This window comes from Adiantum capillus-veneris, chromosome 26, assembly GCF_014529385.1.
Source record: "Adiantum capillus-veneris isolate H3 chromosome 26, ASM1452938v2, whole genome shotgun sequence".
Classification (NCBI taxonomy): Eukaryota; Viridiplantae; Streptophyta; class Polypodiopsida; order Polypodiales; family Pteridaceae; genus Adiantum; species Adiantum capillus-veneris.
The window spans coordinates 75,174,652-75,193,871 of record NC_140956.1 but is presented as its reverse complement, the minus strand read 5'-3'; the positions used below and the strand labels follow the sequence as shown (position 1 = coordinate 75,193,871).

General features: G+C 48.5%; 1 protein-coding gene across 1 annotated transcript in view; it reads left to right on the top strand.

The window, feature by feature from the left end:
• Window positions 1–19,220, top strand: part of EMB3011 (RNA helicase family protein) — a 62,346-nt gene that overhangs the window by 10,820 nt on the left and 32,306 nt on the right. The window contains exons 2-12 of the mRNA XM_086500965.1: window positions 11,960–12,148; window positions 12,232–12,293; window positions 12,371–12,509; window positions 12,625–12,852; window positions 12,939–13,084; window positions 13,178–13,278; window positions 13,362–13,470; window positions 13,574–13,751; window positions 13,841–14,070; window positions 14,722–14,901; window positions 14,997–15,068. Coding sequence (XP_086357091.1) covers window positions 11,960–12,148; window positions 12,232–12,293; window positions 12,371–12,509; window positions 12,625–12,852; window positions 12,939–13,084; window positions 13,178–13,278; window positions 13,362–13,470; window positions 13,574–13,751; window positions 13,841–14,070; window positions 14,722–14,901; window positions 14,997–15,068 — 1,634 coding nt within the window. The remainder of the gene's footprint in view (window positions 1–11,959; window positions 12,149–12,231; window positions 12,294–12,370; window positions 12,510–12,624; window positions 12,853–12,938; window positions 13,085–13,177; window positions 13,279–13,361; window positions 13,471–13,573; window positions 13,752–13,840; window positions 14,071–14,721; window positions 14,902–14,996; window positions 15,069–19,220) is intronic.

The window sequence follows — 19,220 nt, the reverse complement described above, 5'->3', positions numbered from 1 at the left end:
CCGTTGGCAGTTTGATGTATGCTATGGTTGCTACACGTCCGGACATTGCATTTGCGGTGGGAGTGGTAAGCAGGTACATGAGCAATCCTAGCAAAAAGCATTGGGAAGCAGTGAAGTGTATCTTGAGATACTTGAAAGGCACTAAAGACTTGTGCATTTGTTTTGGGAAGAGTGAGACATCTGTGCATGGCTTTACAGATGTAGATTTTGCTGGACATCCAGATTGCAGGAAGTCTACCTCTGGATATGTGTTTACATTCACAGGAGGTGCAGTTTCTTGGATTTCTAGACTGCAAAAATGTGTTGCTTTGTCTACCACTGAGGCTGAGTATGTGGCTGCCACTGAGGCATGCAAAGAAGCTTTGTGGCTCATGCATTTGGTAGAAGAGCTTGGCATTAAGTCACCGGTTCCTGTGCTACACTGTGATAGTCAGAGTGCTATTATGCTTGCAAGGAATCCTGTTTTTCATGCCAAGACAAAGCACATAGAGGTGAAGTATCATTTTATCAGGAGTGTGCTTGATGACAAGAGCATTACACTTGTCAAGGTGCACACAGATGACAATCCTGCAGATCTTTTGACCAAGAGTCTTCCAGCAGAGCGGTTTGCATATTGCCGACAGATGATGGGTGTTGGATGAGTAAGTGCATGATCAGCTGATGTATCATAGTTAGTTGATTCTTTGATCTCCCAAGGTACATTGCCTTTAGGTGGGAGGTTGTTAGGGAATAAAGGCCTAAGTGCCTTGTGCTTATAACTTATAAGTTAAAAAGACTTATAAGTGAGGGGGTCCAAGTGTGAATGGCCCCCTAGTCACTTACTCATATACTCAAATGTGAAGCCCAAAAGAAATATAGCGTGACTTTTCCCAATCTACGAGCGTTCTCTCTCTCTCTCTCACGTTCATCTCTGCGTGAGCTTCTTCTCCGCCTCTCTTCCCTTCTCCTTCACTCTCATTGCATAGGACAGCAAGTGGGCTCTCTCTCCTGCTCCCCCACACTGTGCACTCTCGCATCGCCATCGCCATCGCCATCGCCATCACCACCCGGCCTCCCCCCTCCCTCGCGCTGCCCTCAGCCCCCGCTGCCCCCTGCTCGCCTGTCCCCTTCCGCCTGCCCTCAGCCCCCGTTGCCCCCCCTCGCGCTGTCCTCAGTCCCCGCTGCCCCCCGCTCGCCTGTCTCAGCCCCTGCTGCCGCCGCACGCCCTCAGCCCAGCTTTTTCGCCGCTGGCCCGCTTGCCCCAGCCCGCTTTATCCCCCCCCTCCCCCCCCCCTCGGCCCGTTTGCCCATCAGTTTGGGCCCCCCACCTCGGTTACTCTCTGCAGATTCGGCACTTTCGGCATTTGTTTCAGCTCCTTGGAGCAGTGTTGGCGCGCCCTTTTGCAGCACCCTCCCATCGTCCTCTTCTTACGCCACAGCAGTAGACACAGATGGAGGCTCCAGCTTCGGCACAAAGGGACTCGCCAGAAGCCCCCTCGCCCGATCCCGCTGAGCCCACCATTCGACTTGCTCTCTCGCCTACAGAGTAAGCGAGCCTTGCCGCCGAGGTAGAGCGATTGCATGCAACCTCGGTCATCTGCAAGATTCTTGGCACCCGACCTAGCAAAGGAGAGCTGCGAGACCTTCTCCAGGCCTGCCTTCTCGCAGAGGTGGGAAAGATTTTGGATGTCCAGATTCTCGGACGGGGTTACTATCAGATTGAGTTTGAGTCCTCCGAGATGGCGTTCAAGGTCATAGCTATGAGTCCACTGGCCATCCGAGCCTCACGTGCTCACTTTCGACAGTGGCGACATGGTTTTGACCCAGCTTCGAATGTTCTAGTAGAGGAGGCAGACATCCCCATCTCAGTCTGCTTTCCGGGTTTACGGAGGGAGTACCTACCACTTCTTTCCAGGATCGGTTCCGCCATTGGGACTGTCCTGGAGACACCTCGCACGGCAGCATCAATAGCTGCCAAGGCGGTTGGCATTCCCTCAGTTCGAGTTTTGGTCAGAGATACCCACATGCTCCCGAAGGTTATCCTTTTACCTCGGGTTAGTGGGGGTTGGTTTCGACAGAGTGTGGAGTACTCGGGCCTCCTGAACTAGTGCTTCATTTGCCGATAGATGGTTGGGCCATCTAGCGAAGGCCTGTCCACGGAGGAGGCCGCGACCTGCACCACAGCCTCAGCCCCAGCCTGCCAGGGCTGGCCCGCAGCCACAGCCAGCGGCACAGCGTACAGATGCAGAGCCACCCTCCGAGCCTGGGGCTCCAGCGGAGGAGGGGTGGCAGCAGGTGTCACGAGGACGTGGCAGTTATTAACCATGTCACAGAGATGTGGCAACTGCTAACCTTGGTTGTTGGTTTCTTTCCAATGGGGTTTATTTTATTTGTTTAAGACCCTCTTCTTGAAGTAGCAAACGGTCGGACATTGTATGGCCAATGTGAACGGTAGATTCACCCGCAGACGGGAAGTGGTCGGCACTGGAATTCGTATGGTAAGAGGATGTCTAGGCTCAGAGCAAGATCATATAGGTCCCCCCGTCGCACTTAGCAAGTTGGTGGATACTAGGAAGTGAACTCAATTAAGGCGTAAAGTCAAGGTGGGACTTCCAACAAAAAGTATCCGACAGTTGGGCCACATTGCATTTTTGGATGCGGTCCCAATGAGGATAGATGGTCAGAAGACCAGTGGGAGCCCAACGGAAGCATCTCCTAAAATTTAGGGAACTGCTATTTTGGGCCACGAAATGTGTTCGCGTCATTACCTTCGGTATGACTAGGGGAACACTTTACAACTCTGCCGCGAAGTCAACTGACACACCAGTTGAGATATTTTTAGCAGGGAAAGCCCAAACTCGGAAACTGGGCGACGTGTCAGCTTGTGAGCGATTCTGCCACTCTGGGAGGCAAAAACGAGCTGCATATCATCAAAGGGGGCGCCATTTTCAGCCACAGGCGGATTGCAACAGGTATAGAAGCTATGGAATGCTTACCTTGCCCTCTATGCACAGTATGGTGACGGGAGTGATGCCCCGCACGCTACATACTGCTCTCTTTCTCCCCTACGTGCAGTTATGTGATGCCCCACAAGAGGGCTACTCATTTGACTGATGTACAGTTGTGTGGGTTCATGCTTTTGTGCTGAGGCAAGAGCCTCCTTGAGCAAGAACAGGGGTAGCTAACTGCTGCTCCAAAGCAGGCACTGGTGAGGGTCATAACCTCACCGTACAGGTGCAACATCAGCGCTGTGTATGCGCTGTAATTTGACTGTTTTTCAGCCATACGGACGCCAGGATCATTGGGAATCGTGCCCCACTGGCAAAGGACAGTTAGGGGACTGTTTGGGGCTGAAAACAGGGCAAAAACCAGTAAATACAGCGTGCTGAATTTACTGTTTTTGGACAGGAATCAGAGGGTATACGACAGTGCAAGCGAGTTCCAGCAGGGGAATTGGTTTCGCGCAAGTTTTGGGGCTGTTATGCTGCCGAAATTTGGCCAAATCAAATGGTATCTAGGTGGATACACGTGAAGGATTCCCAGGACCTTACCTTGTAATTTACCCTCCTAAAGAATAAAGAAATACCGAAAGGGGCGCCAATTTTGGGGCCTACAGGTTGTCGGCGTCTGCTCGGAGCATTCTAGCTTCCGAGCCGTGTGTGTGATGAAGTGTTAATTCTCGTTACAGGTCTCCTTTGCAAAGTGCTCTGTGTGTGTGTTAAAGTAAAGAATTTCGGGTGAAAGCCAACGCCTACCGCCCTACGGGCCGGTTTCAGCAGGCCCGTGGCCGCCGACGCCAGGGGCCACAGCGTTAGCCTGGCACTCAGAGTGGCCCTCAACTACCTACTTAGCAGCAGTGGGTTCCCACGGGGAACCGTTTTGGTCCTCTCGAGCAGAAGCAGATCCCTTCGCCAGCCCCCACCTCCGCTTCCCCCCCCCCCCCCCCCCCCCCCCCCCCCCCCCAGAGTTCCCCCCCTTTGCCTCATCCTCCCCGGATTCTGCTCCCGTCGCCTCTCCACCTCGCCCCTCTACCTCTGTCGCCCCATCCCGCCCCTCTTCTCCTCCACTCTCCCCAGCTCCCTCTCCCCCCCTCCTGCTCCAGTTCCTTAGTCGGCTTAGGAGACTGGTCCCTCTCTGGCGGCTAGGAGATCTCTTGGCAGCGCCTTTGCCGCGAGTCGCCTAGCGAGAGAGGGCCAGCCCTTCTTGCGGCCCCCTCTGCAGATTCAGACATCCTCCCTTGCAGCCATCCCTCGTGGGTTGACAAGCATTGATATCAGACGCCGCTGGGACTTCTTCGACTACGGGTTCACTCGTTTTCTCGGCGATTCCGCAGCAGACCATGAGGTAGTCTGTTTCAGGGTCCATGTTTTGTTCCTCGTCGCTAGGGGGACAGAGGCCCTGGACTCGGCAGTTGGTTTCTCCTTCCCCCTCTGTGGTAGGGCCGAGACTGAGCGGTCCCTTGACTCAGTGGTGGGATGGTTGCATACACAGGTCTTAGAGTTCTCTCACCACATGGGAGAACTTGGAGTTACAGATATGCTGCAGACTTTGTGGCCATTGGCCAAGTTTGCGGTGACACCCCCAGACTCAGCAGGATGCAGGCACATTGTGGTGTACTTCTTTGCTGATACGCAGTGTTTGCCTTGCTATGTATACATTCGTGAGGACTCCTGGACAGAGGAGGTTGCGTTACGCACGGCTCACTCTGCTTGGGCTTGGGCTAGGCACTCACTGCAGTCACGCCTATCTAGAGGACGCTCGGATGCGGATTACTCCCCATCCAAGCCTGCCTCGAAGATAGCCCGTCTTGCTGCTGCGGCAGCATCTGTTCTCTCTCGCTCCCCATGAGGATCGTCTCATGGAACGTGCAGGGACTAGGTGGGCCCCAGTTTCAGCGACAACGGGGCCGATTGCGTTAGGAGCTTCTGTGTTGCCTTGTGGGAGGAGAGATTGATCTCCTTATGCTTCAGGAGCACCATCTGTGTGTGAGCCGCATTTGGCGTTGTGGTCAGATTTTGCGTGGACGTTATGATACCTTTTGGTCAGCTGCTTTTGGACCTGGAGGCATCCAGGGAGGGGTATGTATGACTATTGCGGACTCACTGCAGCAGGCCATTGTGGGCAGAGGGATTATTGTGCCAGGCAGGGCTTAGTGGATTACTATGCAGGTTCAGGGTGGCCTTGTGGGCTTCCTGAACATCTATGCGCCCAATGTGGCGAGTGCTCGTGCAGAGTTTTGGTCACAGATTGTTGAGTCTTTGCCGCAGGCTGATCATTGGTGTATTGGAGGGGACTTCAACATGTTGGAGGACCCTTCTGACAGGATTGGTGGCAGCCATGCTACTGTGCATGGAGTCGAGTTGGCAGCTTGGGAGAGGTTTTGTATGACTTTGAGGGTCTCGGATACATGGCAGCACTCTGGTTTTGTGAGGCCCCCAGACAGTCTTGCCTTCTCTAGATCGGACTGCAGAGTGGGAGGAGTTAATCTATCGTGGATAGATCGCTTCTACACTAGTGACCACTTCAGTGACTTGGGGGGTTCAGTGGGCATCCTGGCAGGGACTTCCTTCTCGGACCATGCACCAGTGATCCTCACAGTGGCAGACAGGCAGAGGAGTGGGAGCACGATGCTCCGCATCCCAGAGAGGGTCTTGTTGGACTCAACACTCAGAGAGAGGGTAGAGGCTCTCTGGACAGAGGGCATGGACAGACAGGATTCACCTGCAGACAGAGTGGCCTCAGGCCTAGCTCAACTTAGCCACTTTTTTCTTCAGGAGTCTCTGGCTCGCCGGGCTGCAACGAGAGAGGCGGAGCAGCGTCTCAGACGGGGCATTGCTTCACTACAGAGGATGCAGGAGCAGCATCCAGACAGTCCATGGTTGGAGGAGCAGTCACAGCAGGCTCGATAGGAGCTTGCTAGCACAGAGGAGAGGCGTCATGAGTTTGCCTTCCATCGACAGGCATCTCAGTGGACTCAGGTGGGTGACAGAGTGACTGGTGCTTTTTTTGAGACAGTGGGACCTCGGCACTCGCATGCCAAGGTCAATCAGTTGAGGAGGCCCGATGGGTCAGTTGCTTGTGAGCCCGAGGATATGCGTGCAGTCGCTATTGACTTTTACTGTGAGTTATTGTCGGCTGAGCCTCAGTCAGAGCGGCAGGACGCATGCAGGGAGCAGGTTTGGGCACAGATTCCTTGTCTTCTAAGACAGAGGAGATGTGCCAGAGGCTAGAGATGCCACTTCAGCTTGAGGAGCTGCACACAGCTCTGAGGGCCCTCCCTCGTGGTAGCTGTCCAGGTGAGGATGGGTTGACTCCCAGCTTTTTCTTGGAGTACTGGGACCTGCTTGGCCCAGATCTTTGTAGTGCTTTTCAGTACATTTTGCACACAGGAGTGATGCTTGACAGCATGAGTGAGGGCCTGATCTACCTCATTCCCAAGGAGGGTGGCTCCTTGGATGAGATTCGTCAGTGGCGCCCCATCACCATCCTCAACTCAGTCTACAAAATTCTTGCCAAGGCTCTGAGTTTGAGGATTCAGCCACTTTTAGAGAGCCTTATACATGGGACTGAGACAGGTTTTGTCAAGGAACGCATTATCCTTGACATCTTTACTTTTTAGGAGGCTTCTGCCCTGGCACGGCTCCGTGGTGAGGACCTTGCGATTCTTCTTCTCGATTTTGAGAAGGCCTACGACCGAGTTGACTGGGACTTTCTAGAGGGCACTCTTCGTAGGATGGGCTTCTCAGATGCTTGGATCAGAGGGGTGTCAGCTTTGTACAGACAGGCTCACAGTCAGGTGCTTTTGGCAGGGGGGAGAGGTGAGCGCTTCATGCTCACACGCTCGGTCAGACAGGGCTGTCCTCTTGCCCCCTTTCTCTTTTTGTTCTATGCGGAGGCGATGAGCAGATTTTTGGTGTCACAGCAGGTTGGTCTTCGGGGCTTAGCACTCCCTATTCGGGGAGAGGAGCTATTGGACGCTGAGTATGCCGATGACTCAGCCTTGTACTTAGATGGCCAGGAGGCCAATCTTCACAGATGTGAGCAGGATCTAGAAACCTTCTGTTGTGCATCGGGCGCACTGATCAACTGGAGAAAGACAGTGGCTTTCTCGGTTGGTAGTGCTCCTATGCTAGATTGGATGCCGGGAGAGGGTTTCAGGTGGATTCCCCCAGGGACTGCAGTTCGATACTTGGGTTGTCAGGTTGGTTTGGACTTGTCTCCCGAGCAGCAGATTGCTCCTCTTCTCCTGTCCATTAGGAGAAAGCTGTTACATTGGAGCTCAGCACGTCTGTCACTGGCTGATAGAGTAGTAGTTGCCAACCAGGTGCTGTTGGCAACTATGTGGTACATCACTTCTTGCTGGATCATCTCGAGTGCTTGTATCAGCCAGGTAGAGAGGCTGATTAGGAACTTCCTTTGGTCAGGACGTGACACTCAGATGGCCCGAGCCAAGGTGGCTTGGTCGGTCATCACGCTTCCTTGTTCTCAGGGAGGGCTTGGGATCATTGATCCAGCACAGCACAGCAGAGCCCTTCTAGGGAAGTTCATAGTCAGAGGACTTCTTCCAGGTGAAGAGCCCTGGAAGGAGTTCTTGTTGCAGAGGCTTCGTGCCAGGGTGCCTCAGTCAGGAGGCCCTTGGCAACCTTCGACCAGATGGATCTTTACAGAGATGCGCCGAGTTGGTTTGAGCAGGAGACTGGAGGACTGTTTCGCTGTGAGTTTACTTCGTTCTTGGGAGCTCTTACGTCGTGGCGTGGAGCAGCGACAACCGATGTGCACGGAGGAGCGCCTACGACAGCCCCTCGTATAGAATCCCATGGTTAGCACTCAGAGAGGCCACTTGGTTGGTAGTCGACCTCATGTTTCCTGGGGTCCCATGGTAGCAGGTCCAGCGCGCTCTCTGGGTGACTGGCTAGAGTTCACAGGTTTGTCAGAGGAGGTACAGGGTTTCCAGCTGCAGGGCATGAGAGGGGTGCAGAGCATTTGTCAGGACATCTTAGAGTCAGTTCCAGCTGAGTGGCTCACGCCTCTCGAGCCAGTAGCACCCCGGTGGATGGGAGCCTTCACACGACTGGAGGTTCTCATTTCAGTAAGGGCCTGCTCATAGACTGTCCCAGCCCTATTCTTCGAGGCAGGGTGGGGGACGATTACAGCGAGTTGCAGTAGAGGCCCCGCAGGTAGCAGTGCTGTTTTCAGAGGATCCGAGTTGTGGGCATCTGTGGGAGGACTTGCGTCATAGACCCTGACCGAGCAGCTCTCTAGACTGGACATTGGAGGCTATGGGCTTGGGAGTGCTTTCCACTGACACGAGTACAGTGGGATCCTGGTGAGTGGCTATGGAGGGACCCCTTCTCTTCTGCAGACCACCCAGGAGTCCCCTTCTTTCAGTACACTGTTCGGCTTGGACGTCATATACTTGCAGCACAGAGAGAGGCCCGCCCCGTTGCAGCACGTCATTGGTAGGAGGAGGGCCTCACAGCCGAGTTCTTGGCAGCCTTTTGGCAGAGGCTGTGGGACTCCAGACAGCCGAGGCGTGTCACTTTGTTCCAGTGGCTGGTTGCACACAGAGCTACAGCAGTAGGGAGCTGGCTTGTGCATAGTGGTCTCTCGGCCGCATGTGCAGCCGGTGACAAGTTGGTGGAGAGTAAGCGTCATTGTCTTTGGGACTGTCCCTCGGCCCAGCAGGTGTGGCTACGAGTTCTTCAGCTGATGCCTACTCTCTCCACGACTAGACAGTACAATTGGGGGGCAGCGGCTTGGTCCACTCTCACGGGCCTGGCACTTCAGTTTGAGCTATCTTCCACCAGCAGGAGCTGATCCATACTCTCAGAGGACAGCTTGAGGGACTTCAGGGCAGCTCCGACCGCATGCGGGAGCGCCGCGAGGCTTTCGACTTTGGTGCCCTGGGCCTTTCTATACCATTGTCCAGGGTGTGCTCAGATGGCACTACCGACCACCTATGTGGCTCCTCCCTCCTCCCATCCCTTGATTTAGCCTCATTGTACATATGTTGTTCTTTCATTGGGAGAGTCTCCCCATCATGTTTGTTGTAGCCCTCTCTTGTAGAGGTGGTTGTAGCCCTACGGACAGCTTTCATTAACTAATAGAAGGATCTTTTTCTCGGAAAAAAAAAAAGAGAAGCAGAAAGAAAGGCCTACGAAGAAGAAATGGCAGCCATAGATCGTGACTACGAAGAAGAAGTGGCAGCCATAGAGCGTAAGTATGACTTGGAAGCCAAAGAAAGTCAAGCCAAATTTGATCGCGAAACTAAAGCAAGACAAGCATAATTGGAGCGCGAGAACAAAGCAAGCCAAGAACAGAGCGACCAACACATGAAAGAGTTGTGGCGACTCTTTTCTATTGTGCAGGCGCAGTTTGCGCAGAATCAGGAAAAGGAGACTCTCTCAGTCTCTTCTTCTCCAAAGCATGACACAAATGATTTGCATGATTATGAGAAGCATGATGAATTGAATGATAATGATGAGCATGATGATTTGAATGCCAATGATTTGCATAATGATTTGGTTGGCAATGACAAGCATGATGATTTTTATGATGATCAAGATGTGATTTCTCACAAGCATGACGAGTTGCATGAAGAGGATGTGGTTGTTCACAAGGATGATGTGTTAGTGGATACTTTCTCTAGTGAAGCTAACCTCATTGCAGATTCGATCAATCACGAAGGATTGCTCTTGGCTCTCGAGCCTAGGTCCAAAGAACCCCCTCAGGAAGAACCGACCTTGGCTCTCGCGCCTAGGTCCAAAGAACCCTCACAGGAAGTATTATGTGTTCGCATGATTGATAGGCACGCATTGTTCGAGTGTTTCATTCGTGATCATTTCCTGTATTTTAGTCCGCGTCTTTATGTGATTTCTTTTCCTAGGCATGACATGTTGTACGTTGAGCACGTTTCACTCATGAATGAGCACGAATGTATGCGGATTGTTCATGAAAAGTTGAAAAGTATGCATTCAAGGAAGTCACAGTTCATGTTTCTTCCTTGGCATGACACATTCGTAGAACGAGCACATGAAAGTATGAGTACCAAGCATGGGTATTTCTGTTGTGAATTGCCACAGTTGATTGCTCTAGATCATAAGAGAAAGATTCGGTCTCATTGTTTGCGTGTGTGTGGTGAACGGTTTAGCACTCCGTCTATTTGTTCATCTACATTGCATGCACAATCTTTGAGGAAGACAAGATTTTTTCCACTCACTTTACATGGAACAGGGTTTTGTGTTGGAAATGGTTTCAGGAATTTTCAGCCATGGAGATTCTTGAAGAAGAAAGAAGCATGACACTTGACAAAGTTGAAGCATCGAAGGAGCCACAAAAGACTTTTTGTCACTTTCGGCGCGGCCCAAAGAAGCAAGCGTTGCAGACCTTTATGAAGTTCAAGCCGCACGACCCACACATCAAAGTGGGCCGGCGAAGAGTCCCTTCCAGGATTCCGGATGCTATTGGCGATCTCCCTTGACGCCATACAGTTCGGTACCAGTACCTCACTTTGAAAAGGAGGGGATGTCACGTGACACATCCAACCCTATGTGTCTGTGGACAAGCTACAACATGACCAAGGTTTAGTTCAGTCAAGTCAGTCTAGAATAGGAAGTGATCTGACACTTTTGTGAGTCTATTCGCAGACCGGGCATGTCCAGACACTTAGTGTAGATGCATATCCTCTGGTTGCACACAACATGATCATAAGCATTCCCATCAGAATCCATCAGATTTCTTTAGGGGAATTTTCCAGTGCATTTAGCCTATTTTCCCTATTTTTGACATTTTTCACTTATTATTTTTAAGTGACTTTTGTTGGAAAGTAGGTAGGGCAATTGCTAAGTTTGTATATAAGCAAACTAGAGCTAGCACTATTTGGCAGAAGAGGCAACAGGAGCCAAGCTCAGCAGGCAACTTCTCCAACAAGACCCTTGGTGGATTCCCTCCAAGCCAGAAGAACCTCCCCTAGCGTTTCCATCTTTAGCATCTCATAGCGTGTCCAGCAGATGCACCATCGCCAGCAAGCCAAGCCCTTTGGCGTTTTTGCATCAGATCTTCACCGCCGGCATAGCCCATCACCTAGCGTTTTTGATCCCCACATCTCTAGCATTTTTGACAGTTCAAGCATGGCGATTTTCAGTAGGTATGAGCAGCGTTTTTCAGCCATAAAGAGCCTGCGATTTCAGCCCTTGGAGGGACCGGAAAAGCACAATCGTGAAGCTCTGATACCACTGTAACGGGAGGGCACCACGTGCCAACTAAAAGGACAGACTGGAACAGACCCTTTCGGTATTTCTTTATATTGCTTCAACAAGGTACAATGGACCCTGCTCTACTCCTTTGCAACTGGGAATGCTAGAGAGTGAGCCCTTGGCACATATTTAAAGGTCCTTGATCCCTAAAAGCGTTACGCATGAAAAGCAATCCATCTAAAAGCAAATGGTCCAAAAGTCAACGGTGAAAAGTTGTCAGTGCGAATCACGGAAAGCCACGTCATTAGCTTTCGCGTGAGTTGTCTGTTGGGGTCTTTTGAGTGGGTTAGGCCCCTCGGCCATTGGTCTGCAAGTTGTTTAGGGTTAGGATTTCAACCCTAACCCCTTTGTCTTTCGTTTGGGATTTTGGGCCGTCTTTAGCATGTTGGAACTTCTTCTTCTGTTTCTAGGGTTTTAGGCTCCTCGGCTGGGATGTGTAAGTTGGCTAGGGTTATGATCAAGGAGTCCAAACCCTCTTCATCTTCAGTGGTTGACACGTTAGGAATTTGTGACACAATCTTGATCCTGAGGATGCTGAGAAATCTGCGGCAAAGGAGGTAGAAGATTCTCATAAGTGGTACCACGAGCAGAGAAAACAAGGGACTAGTAAAGAGAGTCATATTGTGAGGGAAGCTTGGCCTGAAGTCGAGTAGCCATAAATATGCATTTTTTGTATCTAGATTCTGCAACAATATCGTGATAATCATGTAATTCCCAATCTGCAGGGCTTGATGTTTTAGCAGAAAACAAGCGCCAAGATCGGAAGCGTCAGTTTACATCCTCTATGGCTGCTGATGATGCATCAGATGATATTCCACATGAACAAGATGAGACAAGCGATCCTTTCAAGAAGGACCATGGACATACACGCAAATATAGAGTTACACAAACAGAGGATTCACCTGTACAATCTGGTATGTGTTTTTTTTCTTGTTGTCTTAAAAGAATTAATCTCGGAACTTTCTGTACAAGCAATTTATTGTCCCTGTTGTTGCAGGTGGAGCTAGGAAGAAAGATTCAAATGTAGTCAGTGAGCGAGAGAGAGAGCATCGACCCTCGGTATAGATTGTTGCAGTTCATTCATTTTTGGTATGTTACAGTTTACTGGTTGTACCTATCTCTGACCTTTGTAGCAGGATTCTGCCTCAAACAGGAGGACCTCAAGAGACAATCATACACCATCGTATAGATCTGAAAGAGAAACTCCCCGTAGGCATGGGGCAGATTACGAGGAAAAAAATTACAAACGCGATTCGCGGTCATCCAGAAGCTCAGGTCATCTATTTAACAACTTGAAAAGAGTTTACGAGTTGTTTTTACTTTCTTTTTTAACATATGTGACCAATGTTTTGGTTGATCTCATATATTCTGATTTTATTGGAATGTGCAGCCAACTCTGGCTGGGATGATGGACGATGGGAGTGGGAGGACACTCCTAGTAGGCGTTCTTATGAGGATACACCCAGTCGGGTTAGAACACCCGCTTATGATACTCCGAGCCGAGGGAGAACACCCTTACATGAAAAGTCATTTCGATCGCCTTATATCCCTCCTTCACCTTGTGAATCTCGGTTGGTTTCTCCTTGGGAAGGTGGTGGGAATACCCCGTATGGCACTGGTATGCTGTTTGTTTTACTTTTTCTCATGGTTGGTGACGATTTGAATTAACTCTGGCTCACTCAAACTTTTGTATACATAAATTAGCATCCCCCTCCCCTTGGGACATGATTTCCCCATCTCCAGAACCAATACGAGCAGGTGGTGCATCCACTAGGACACCCAACTTTCAGGGCTCTGCAAGATCTCATCGATTACGGTTTCAGTCTCAGAAAACATTTCAGATTGAAGAGGTATGTCATTTTTATTTTGGGGAAGAGTTGGAAAGTGTTTGTTTCTTGTCTTTTGTTTAAATTTCCCATTTTCAATCATTATTATCCGGCCAGGAGGATGATTTTGATGACAGTGCATGGTCGAAGAGAGATGAAAGAGATGATTTTTCACAAACAGAGATGGAAGACGCTGAACGTGATGCAGATCGCTCGTGGTGAGTGTGAGTGCTTTTTTCTTTTGTCAAGAATTTGTTGGAGTCTTGCTTTTCTCATGTCCTTGCATGCATGATTTTATCAGGTATGATAGGGAAGAGGGTGGATCAGTGATGGACTCGGACATGGTGGCACCTTTTCTAGGTGATGAAGCTACGTTTAAGAAAAGGGAGGCAGAAATGGCCAAACGCTTGGTATTTAGCTCTGAATTTCATATCTTAATGCTTGGGACTGACATTACACTCTTAAGTTTGTTCTGTGAGATGGGTTAATTTTTTTGGCCTTTCTGAATGTCAGACACGACGTGATGGGACCAGGATGTCCCTTGCACAGAGCAAAAAAATGTCACAGCTGAGTGCAGACAATGCCCAATGGGAAGACCGACAATTGTTGAGATCTGGAGCTGTTAGAGGAACAGAGGTGCAGACCGAGATTGATAATGAAGAGGAGGCGCGTGTAATTCTGCTTGTCCATGGTGAGCTGTGAATGTTTTGGATACATTTGTTGATTAGGCTTTTGTTCACCACCATCTCTAATGAAGGCCTTGCACTGCGTTTGTTGTAGACACAAAACCGCCTTTTCTTGATGGTAGGGTGGTATACACAAAACAGGCGGAACCAGTGATGCCAGTAAAAGATCCTACTTCAGATATGGCACTGATAGCACGAAAAGGCTCAGTGCTAGTCAGAGATGTTAGAGAAAAACAAAACATGAATAAGTCACGTCAGCGCTTCTGGGAATTGGCTGGCTCAAAGCTTGGGGATATTCTTGGAGTGAAGAAGACCGTTGAACAGGTAACCATTGGGCCTACTGCGTATGTCACTACTGCACAAAAGATTCTCTTCATGCATGGAGTCAGCTGTGAGGTAGTTGAGTCCCTGGTTACAGCCCTTGCTATGATGCTTGCTATCATGAACGTGCCCTCATCAAAGCTACTTTGTCTCTGGTTACAGCCCTTGCTGTTATGAAAATTCCTTTGTCAAAGCTACTTTGTCGCTTGTTCATGGTTTGCACTTTTTTCTTGTTCTTGAGATCTGTTTTTTTTGATTCCGATTATAGCAAGTGATTTGTTTCCTTTAAAGCAGAGTATGAAACTATAAAGGGTAATTTGCTTTGGGGGTTCTACAGGGCTTATCAGGGATCATTGCTTCTTGTTAAAACCTCTTTATCGTTAATGGACAACGGTAAAAGTCAGAGAGGAGTCTGATAACTTCAAGAGTGATCAAAGAGTGTATATTTGAAAGGAAAATCTGAAAAGGCTTGTCAGAAAGTCAAAGCACAACAGGTTTATGTGGTAGAACTCAGCCATACATTTTCAAGCCATATAGACTACTCAAATTAAGCACTTTCATGATTCTCTTTCTTGTTGGTTTGAGTGCTTGGTACTTTAGAAGTCCATGAATTGTCTATATACGTACACTCTGACAAGGAGCTTGCTTGAATAGATAGATGCTGACAAAGAGATTGTGGGAGATGATGGAGAAGTGGACTTCAAAGAAAATGCCAAGTTTGCAGTTCACTTGAAGGAGAAAGGGGAAGCTGTAAGTGAGTTTGCGAAGACAAAAACTTTAGCAGAACAACGCGCATATCTTCCCATCTTTTCTGTTCGGGATGAACTACTTCAAGTAAGATCTCAACCAAGCAGCTTTGGTCCTTCAATATGGTGGCATTGTTTTGCTGTATTGTGACATTTGCTTCTGGACTTGGTTCCTACAATCAGGTTATTCGAGAAAACCAAGTAGTAGTAGTTGTTGGAGAAACGGGATCAGGAAAAACAACTCAACTCACTCAGGTGCTTCTCAACTCTTGTTATCATGATATTGATTGCATGCATTAGATGCTGACAATCTCAAAAAAGTAAAAATTCAATGATTAATCGAGAAGTAAAAATTGAGTCTTTAGAATCTTGGGGCAGAAAATGGGCTGTGTTTTTATCAATTGAAAAGAACAGAAGGTAGACATGGAGTGGCGAAGTTCCACTCTCAGATGTACTGGCCCCAAAACCGTCGCGCCCCTTTCGGTATTTCTTTTATGTTGCTCTTGGCAAAGGTACAACTGCTGGGGAGAGCCGTTCTGCAATTAGCAACTGCTGGAATGTCAGAGAGCTCTGCCAAGGCACATATTTAAAGGCCCTAGCCCCTGAAAAGCATCAAATACAAAAAGCTAGCATTGAAAAACACTTTTTTCTGTGAGTAGACCGCCACGTCAGCATCCCGTGAATTGTGGCACAAAGTCTAGGATTTTCGTACAACGTGCCATGTCATCACTTTTGGGCGCTACTATAATGACATACTTCCCCCTCCATCCCGTTAAAGGAAGAGTAATCACCTGCGATTAGATCTGCAAAACTCAATTTGATTCTTTAGCAGACACTGTCGTTGTGCATACATGCCAAATTCCAATGACCGTTATTACCAGACAGCACATTCTCTAGCATGCATTACACCATACAGTTCCATAATCAGATTTTTATCAAGTCATCTCATCTGCATCAGAACTCCTGTTATTTTGGCGTAGTAATATTAGTCATCCCACCCAGACCGTGCTGAGCTTTTAGGGGTGTCTTGATGCACTAAGAGCACATACCTCATCCAAATTGGAACAATTGATGCACATACTCTATCTCATCCAAATTGGAACTATTGGTGCACCAAATTCATATGCTTCACAAAATGCTATACACTTGACACAAATGCACATATGCGGTCACCAAACATAAGTCATCCAAATACAACCAAATGCTCTTGAGACCGCAGCGCAGAGGCTTTCATATGCAACGCAACGCTCCCCAGATTGCAGCTTGCATTGCTTAGAGGCTTCCATATACAGTGCAGATAAGTAAAAATTGTACTCACAAGATGTATTTGATACTGTTGTTGAGCAACAGGTCAATAAAGTAATGAAGACTACGAACAACTCTTGAAAGAAGAGTCGTGCAGCAGACTATCCTGGCTATTTGGTCTAGAAATCTACTTTTGAGACAGCTAGCAAATCAAGAAGCATGTGCGCTTTGCGGATGACCCTAGTTCATCTTCACCTCTTGATAGCTCGGAGAGTTCCTCTTTCTTCGACTCTGACGAGGAGGACGAGAAGCACCGAAAGCGGAGAAAGACTCAAGAGAGCAAGAAGAACAAGTGAACCAAGAAAAGCAAATCCCATAAGAAATCTTGGATATCATTGGAAACACTTTGAAAGTTCCGCACGAACCAGTATGAGCATCTTGAGATGAAAGGCAGGAAGACCAAGGATTTTAAAGAGGGTGGGCAAGTAGTGAAGGTTGACATGCTTTAAGGCTATAAAGACACCCATAGAGCTCTTGCATTTATACAGTAGTTTGACATTATCTTTTCGTGTAGACGTTTTTCCCAACATTCTAAAGTATGAAGAGCGTCATCTTATTTGAAAGAGAATGCCTAAACATAGTGGTCGACCCTACTGTTGCTCTAGGAAGCGTCGTTAAAGTTTCTACAAAGTGGTTAAAATTCATACGTGTCTTCACTTTTGCTTGTCTCACAGAAGAATAAGAAGATCACAGCCTGGAATCATCTGAGGATGACCAAAGAAGACACCCTGGACGACTATTGGTAGAGGTTTTGGGATACTTTTCTATCAGCCTCTTATTTTAAGAAAATTACCTAGTAACAAGGTGTCACGTGCACATCTAACCCTATTTGTACATGGACAAGCTACTTCATGACAGGGGTTGGGTTCAGTTCAGTTAGCCTAGCTTAGGAAGGGATCTGGCACTTTTGTGAGTCTGTTCGCAGACTGTGCATGTCCAAACACTTAGAGTAGATGCATATCCTCTTGTTGCACACAGCATGATCATCAGATTTCCATCAGAACCCATCAGGAGCATTTTTACAGTGCATAGACCTATTTTCCCTATTTTAGCCAATTTTCACTTATTATTTTTAAGTGTCTTTTGTTGGGAAATTGGGTAGGGCAAATTGGGTAAGAATATATATAAGAAAAGCTAGCGCTAGCACTTTCTGGCAGAAGAGCCAGCAGGAACCCAGCGTTCAACAGGCACCTTCTCAGCAAGACCCCCCCCTCCCCCAAGTTGCAGACTTAGAATTTTCAGCCAAGAACAGCCAGCGTTTTCCTTCCATTGCAGATCAGCCCTAGCCTTTTGCATTTGCAGGACAACCGGCGATAGCAGGACTACAGACCCACTAGAATTATTTCAGCAGACTCCAATTCAGCCCTAGTGTTTTTGATTTGCAGATCAGCCCCTAGCATTTTGCAGATTCTACACGACAAGACCTTCAGAAGCACCAGCGTTTTCAGTTTTCAGCAGTCAGACACTGCAATAGAAGTCCCGAGCTTCGCAGATCTCACCTTCCCGCAGTAGATCCTCGCCGCACGGTCAGATCCCGCGTAGTTTGCAGATTCAGCCCAGAAATGCAGATTTCAGCATCTGCGTTTTCAGCGTGTCGTTGCATCGTCGTCATCGACATTGTCATCGACATAGAGTCAGAATTCAGCAGATAAAGATTTGCAGATTTCAGCCATTAGCGTTTTCAGTTTTCAGCCCGTCTTGTCGTCGTCTTCATCTTCGGCAAGTCCAAAGCATTGTAGAGATTTGTGCAATCAATAGTAGACCGCTCTCGCCATAGAGAGTGGGGCCTTCGGATGAGGGTTTGACAACATTCTGGTGTCGTATTCTTTTCTCTCTATCTCTCAGTCTCAGCACCTTCATTCACAGTGTTCACCACTTGTTGTGTCCATTGCACTCTCTCACTAAAGGAACGGAAGGCTCTCCCTTCCATAAGTAAAAGGAACCTTTCGGAGCACTCATCTTGAGCAAAGTTCAACTTTCACTTCCGCTGCACCTTACACAAGGTGAGTGGTTTTGTTGCGGTTTGCCCAAGGAGATATGGTGGTATTGTGTACAAAAGAAGTTTGACTCCATTCAAAGACTGATGGGCCTCGCAAACAGGGATTTCGTATGTATGCCGACATGCTAACATACCCTTCAGAGAGGCTAGTGCCGGCTCAAAAGGGGCAAACTTTATTCAACAGTAACAAGAAGGGCAAGCAGCAGAAGAAGAAACCAACCAGCCCAAGATTGTCAATCGAGCAACGTGCTGAAAGAGGACAAGTGTTACGGTTGTGGAGAGCAAGGACACATTCTTGCGAAGTGTCCTAACAAAGAGTCAAATAATCAATCAGAGGACAAACCAAATTATCTAGTAACAAGGTTAGTGGTTTTGTTGCGGTTTGCCCAAGGAGATATTGTGGTATTGTGTACAAAAGAAGTTTGACTCCATTCAGAGACTGATGGGCCTCGCCAAGCAGGGATTTCGTATGCATGCCAACACACTAACATACCCTTCGGAGAGGCTAGTGCCCCCTCAAGAGGGACAAACTTTGTTCAATGGTAACAAGAAGGGCAAGCAGTGGAGAGCAAGGACACATTCTTGCGAAGTGTCCTAACAAAGCGTCAAATAACCAAGCTGAGGACAAACCAGAGAGTTCCAAAGTGGCCCAGGAGTGTGCAAAGAAAGGGAGGACAAAGGTAGGACTGGTTCCGGATTTTGTGTGGACAAACCCAGAACAGACAGACTAGAGTACGGAGCTCTGCAGAGCGTGGGGAAAAATACGAGATTAGGAAGTCCTTATCTTCTTTGATGGACTTCATCTCGATTGAATTGACGGCTAGATTTGGAATCACACCAAAAGAAATAGGACCACCCATGGAGATAGTTCTAGCGGTACCAAGGCGAGATGTGGTCATTACACGCATCATAGGCAAACTTTGGTTCATTGCCGGGGGTATTATGACATGAGAATTTTTACATCATGTAATGGGAAGGCACCACATGCCAACGGAAAAGAACAAATGAGACAGACGTCTAAGCTATTCAAACAACTGAACTGAAAGAGGTTGTCACAAGACGGGCACCACGTGCCAATAGAAAAGAACAGATTGAACACATTT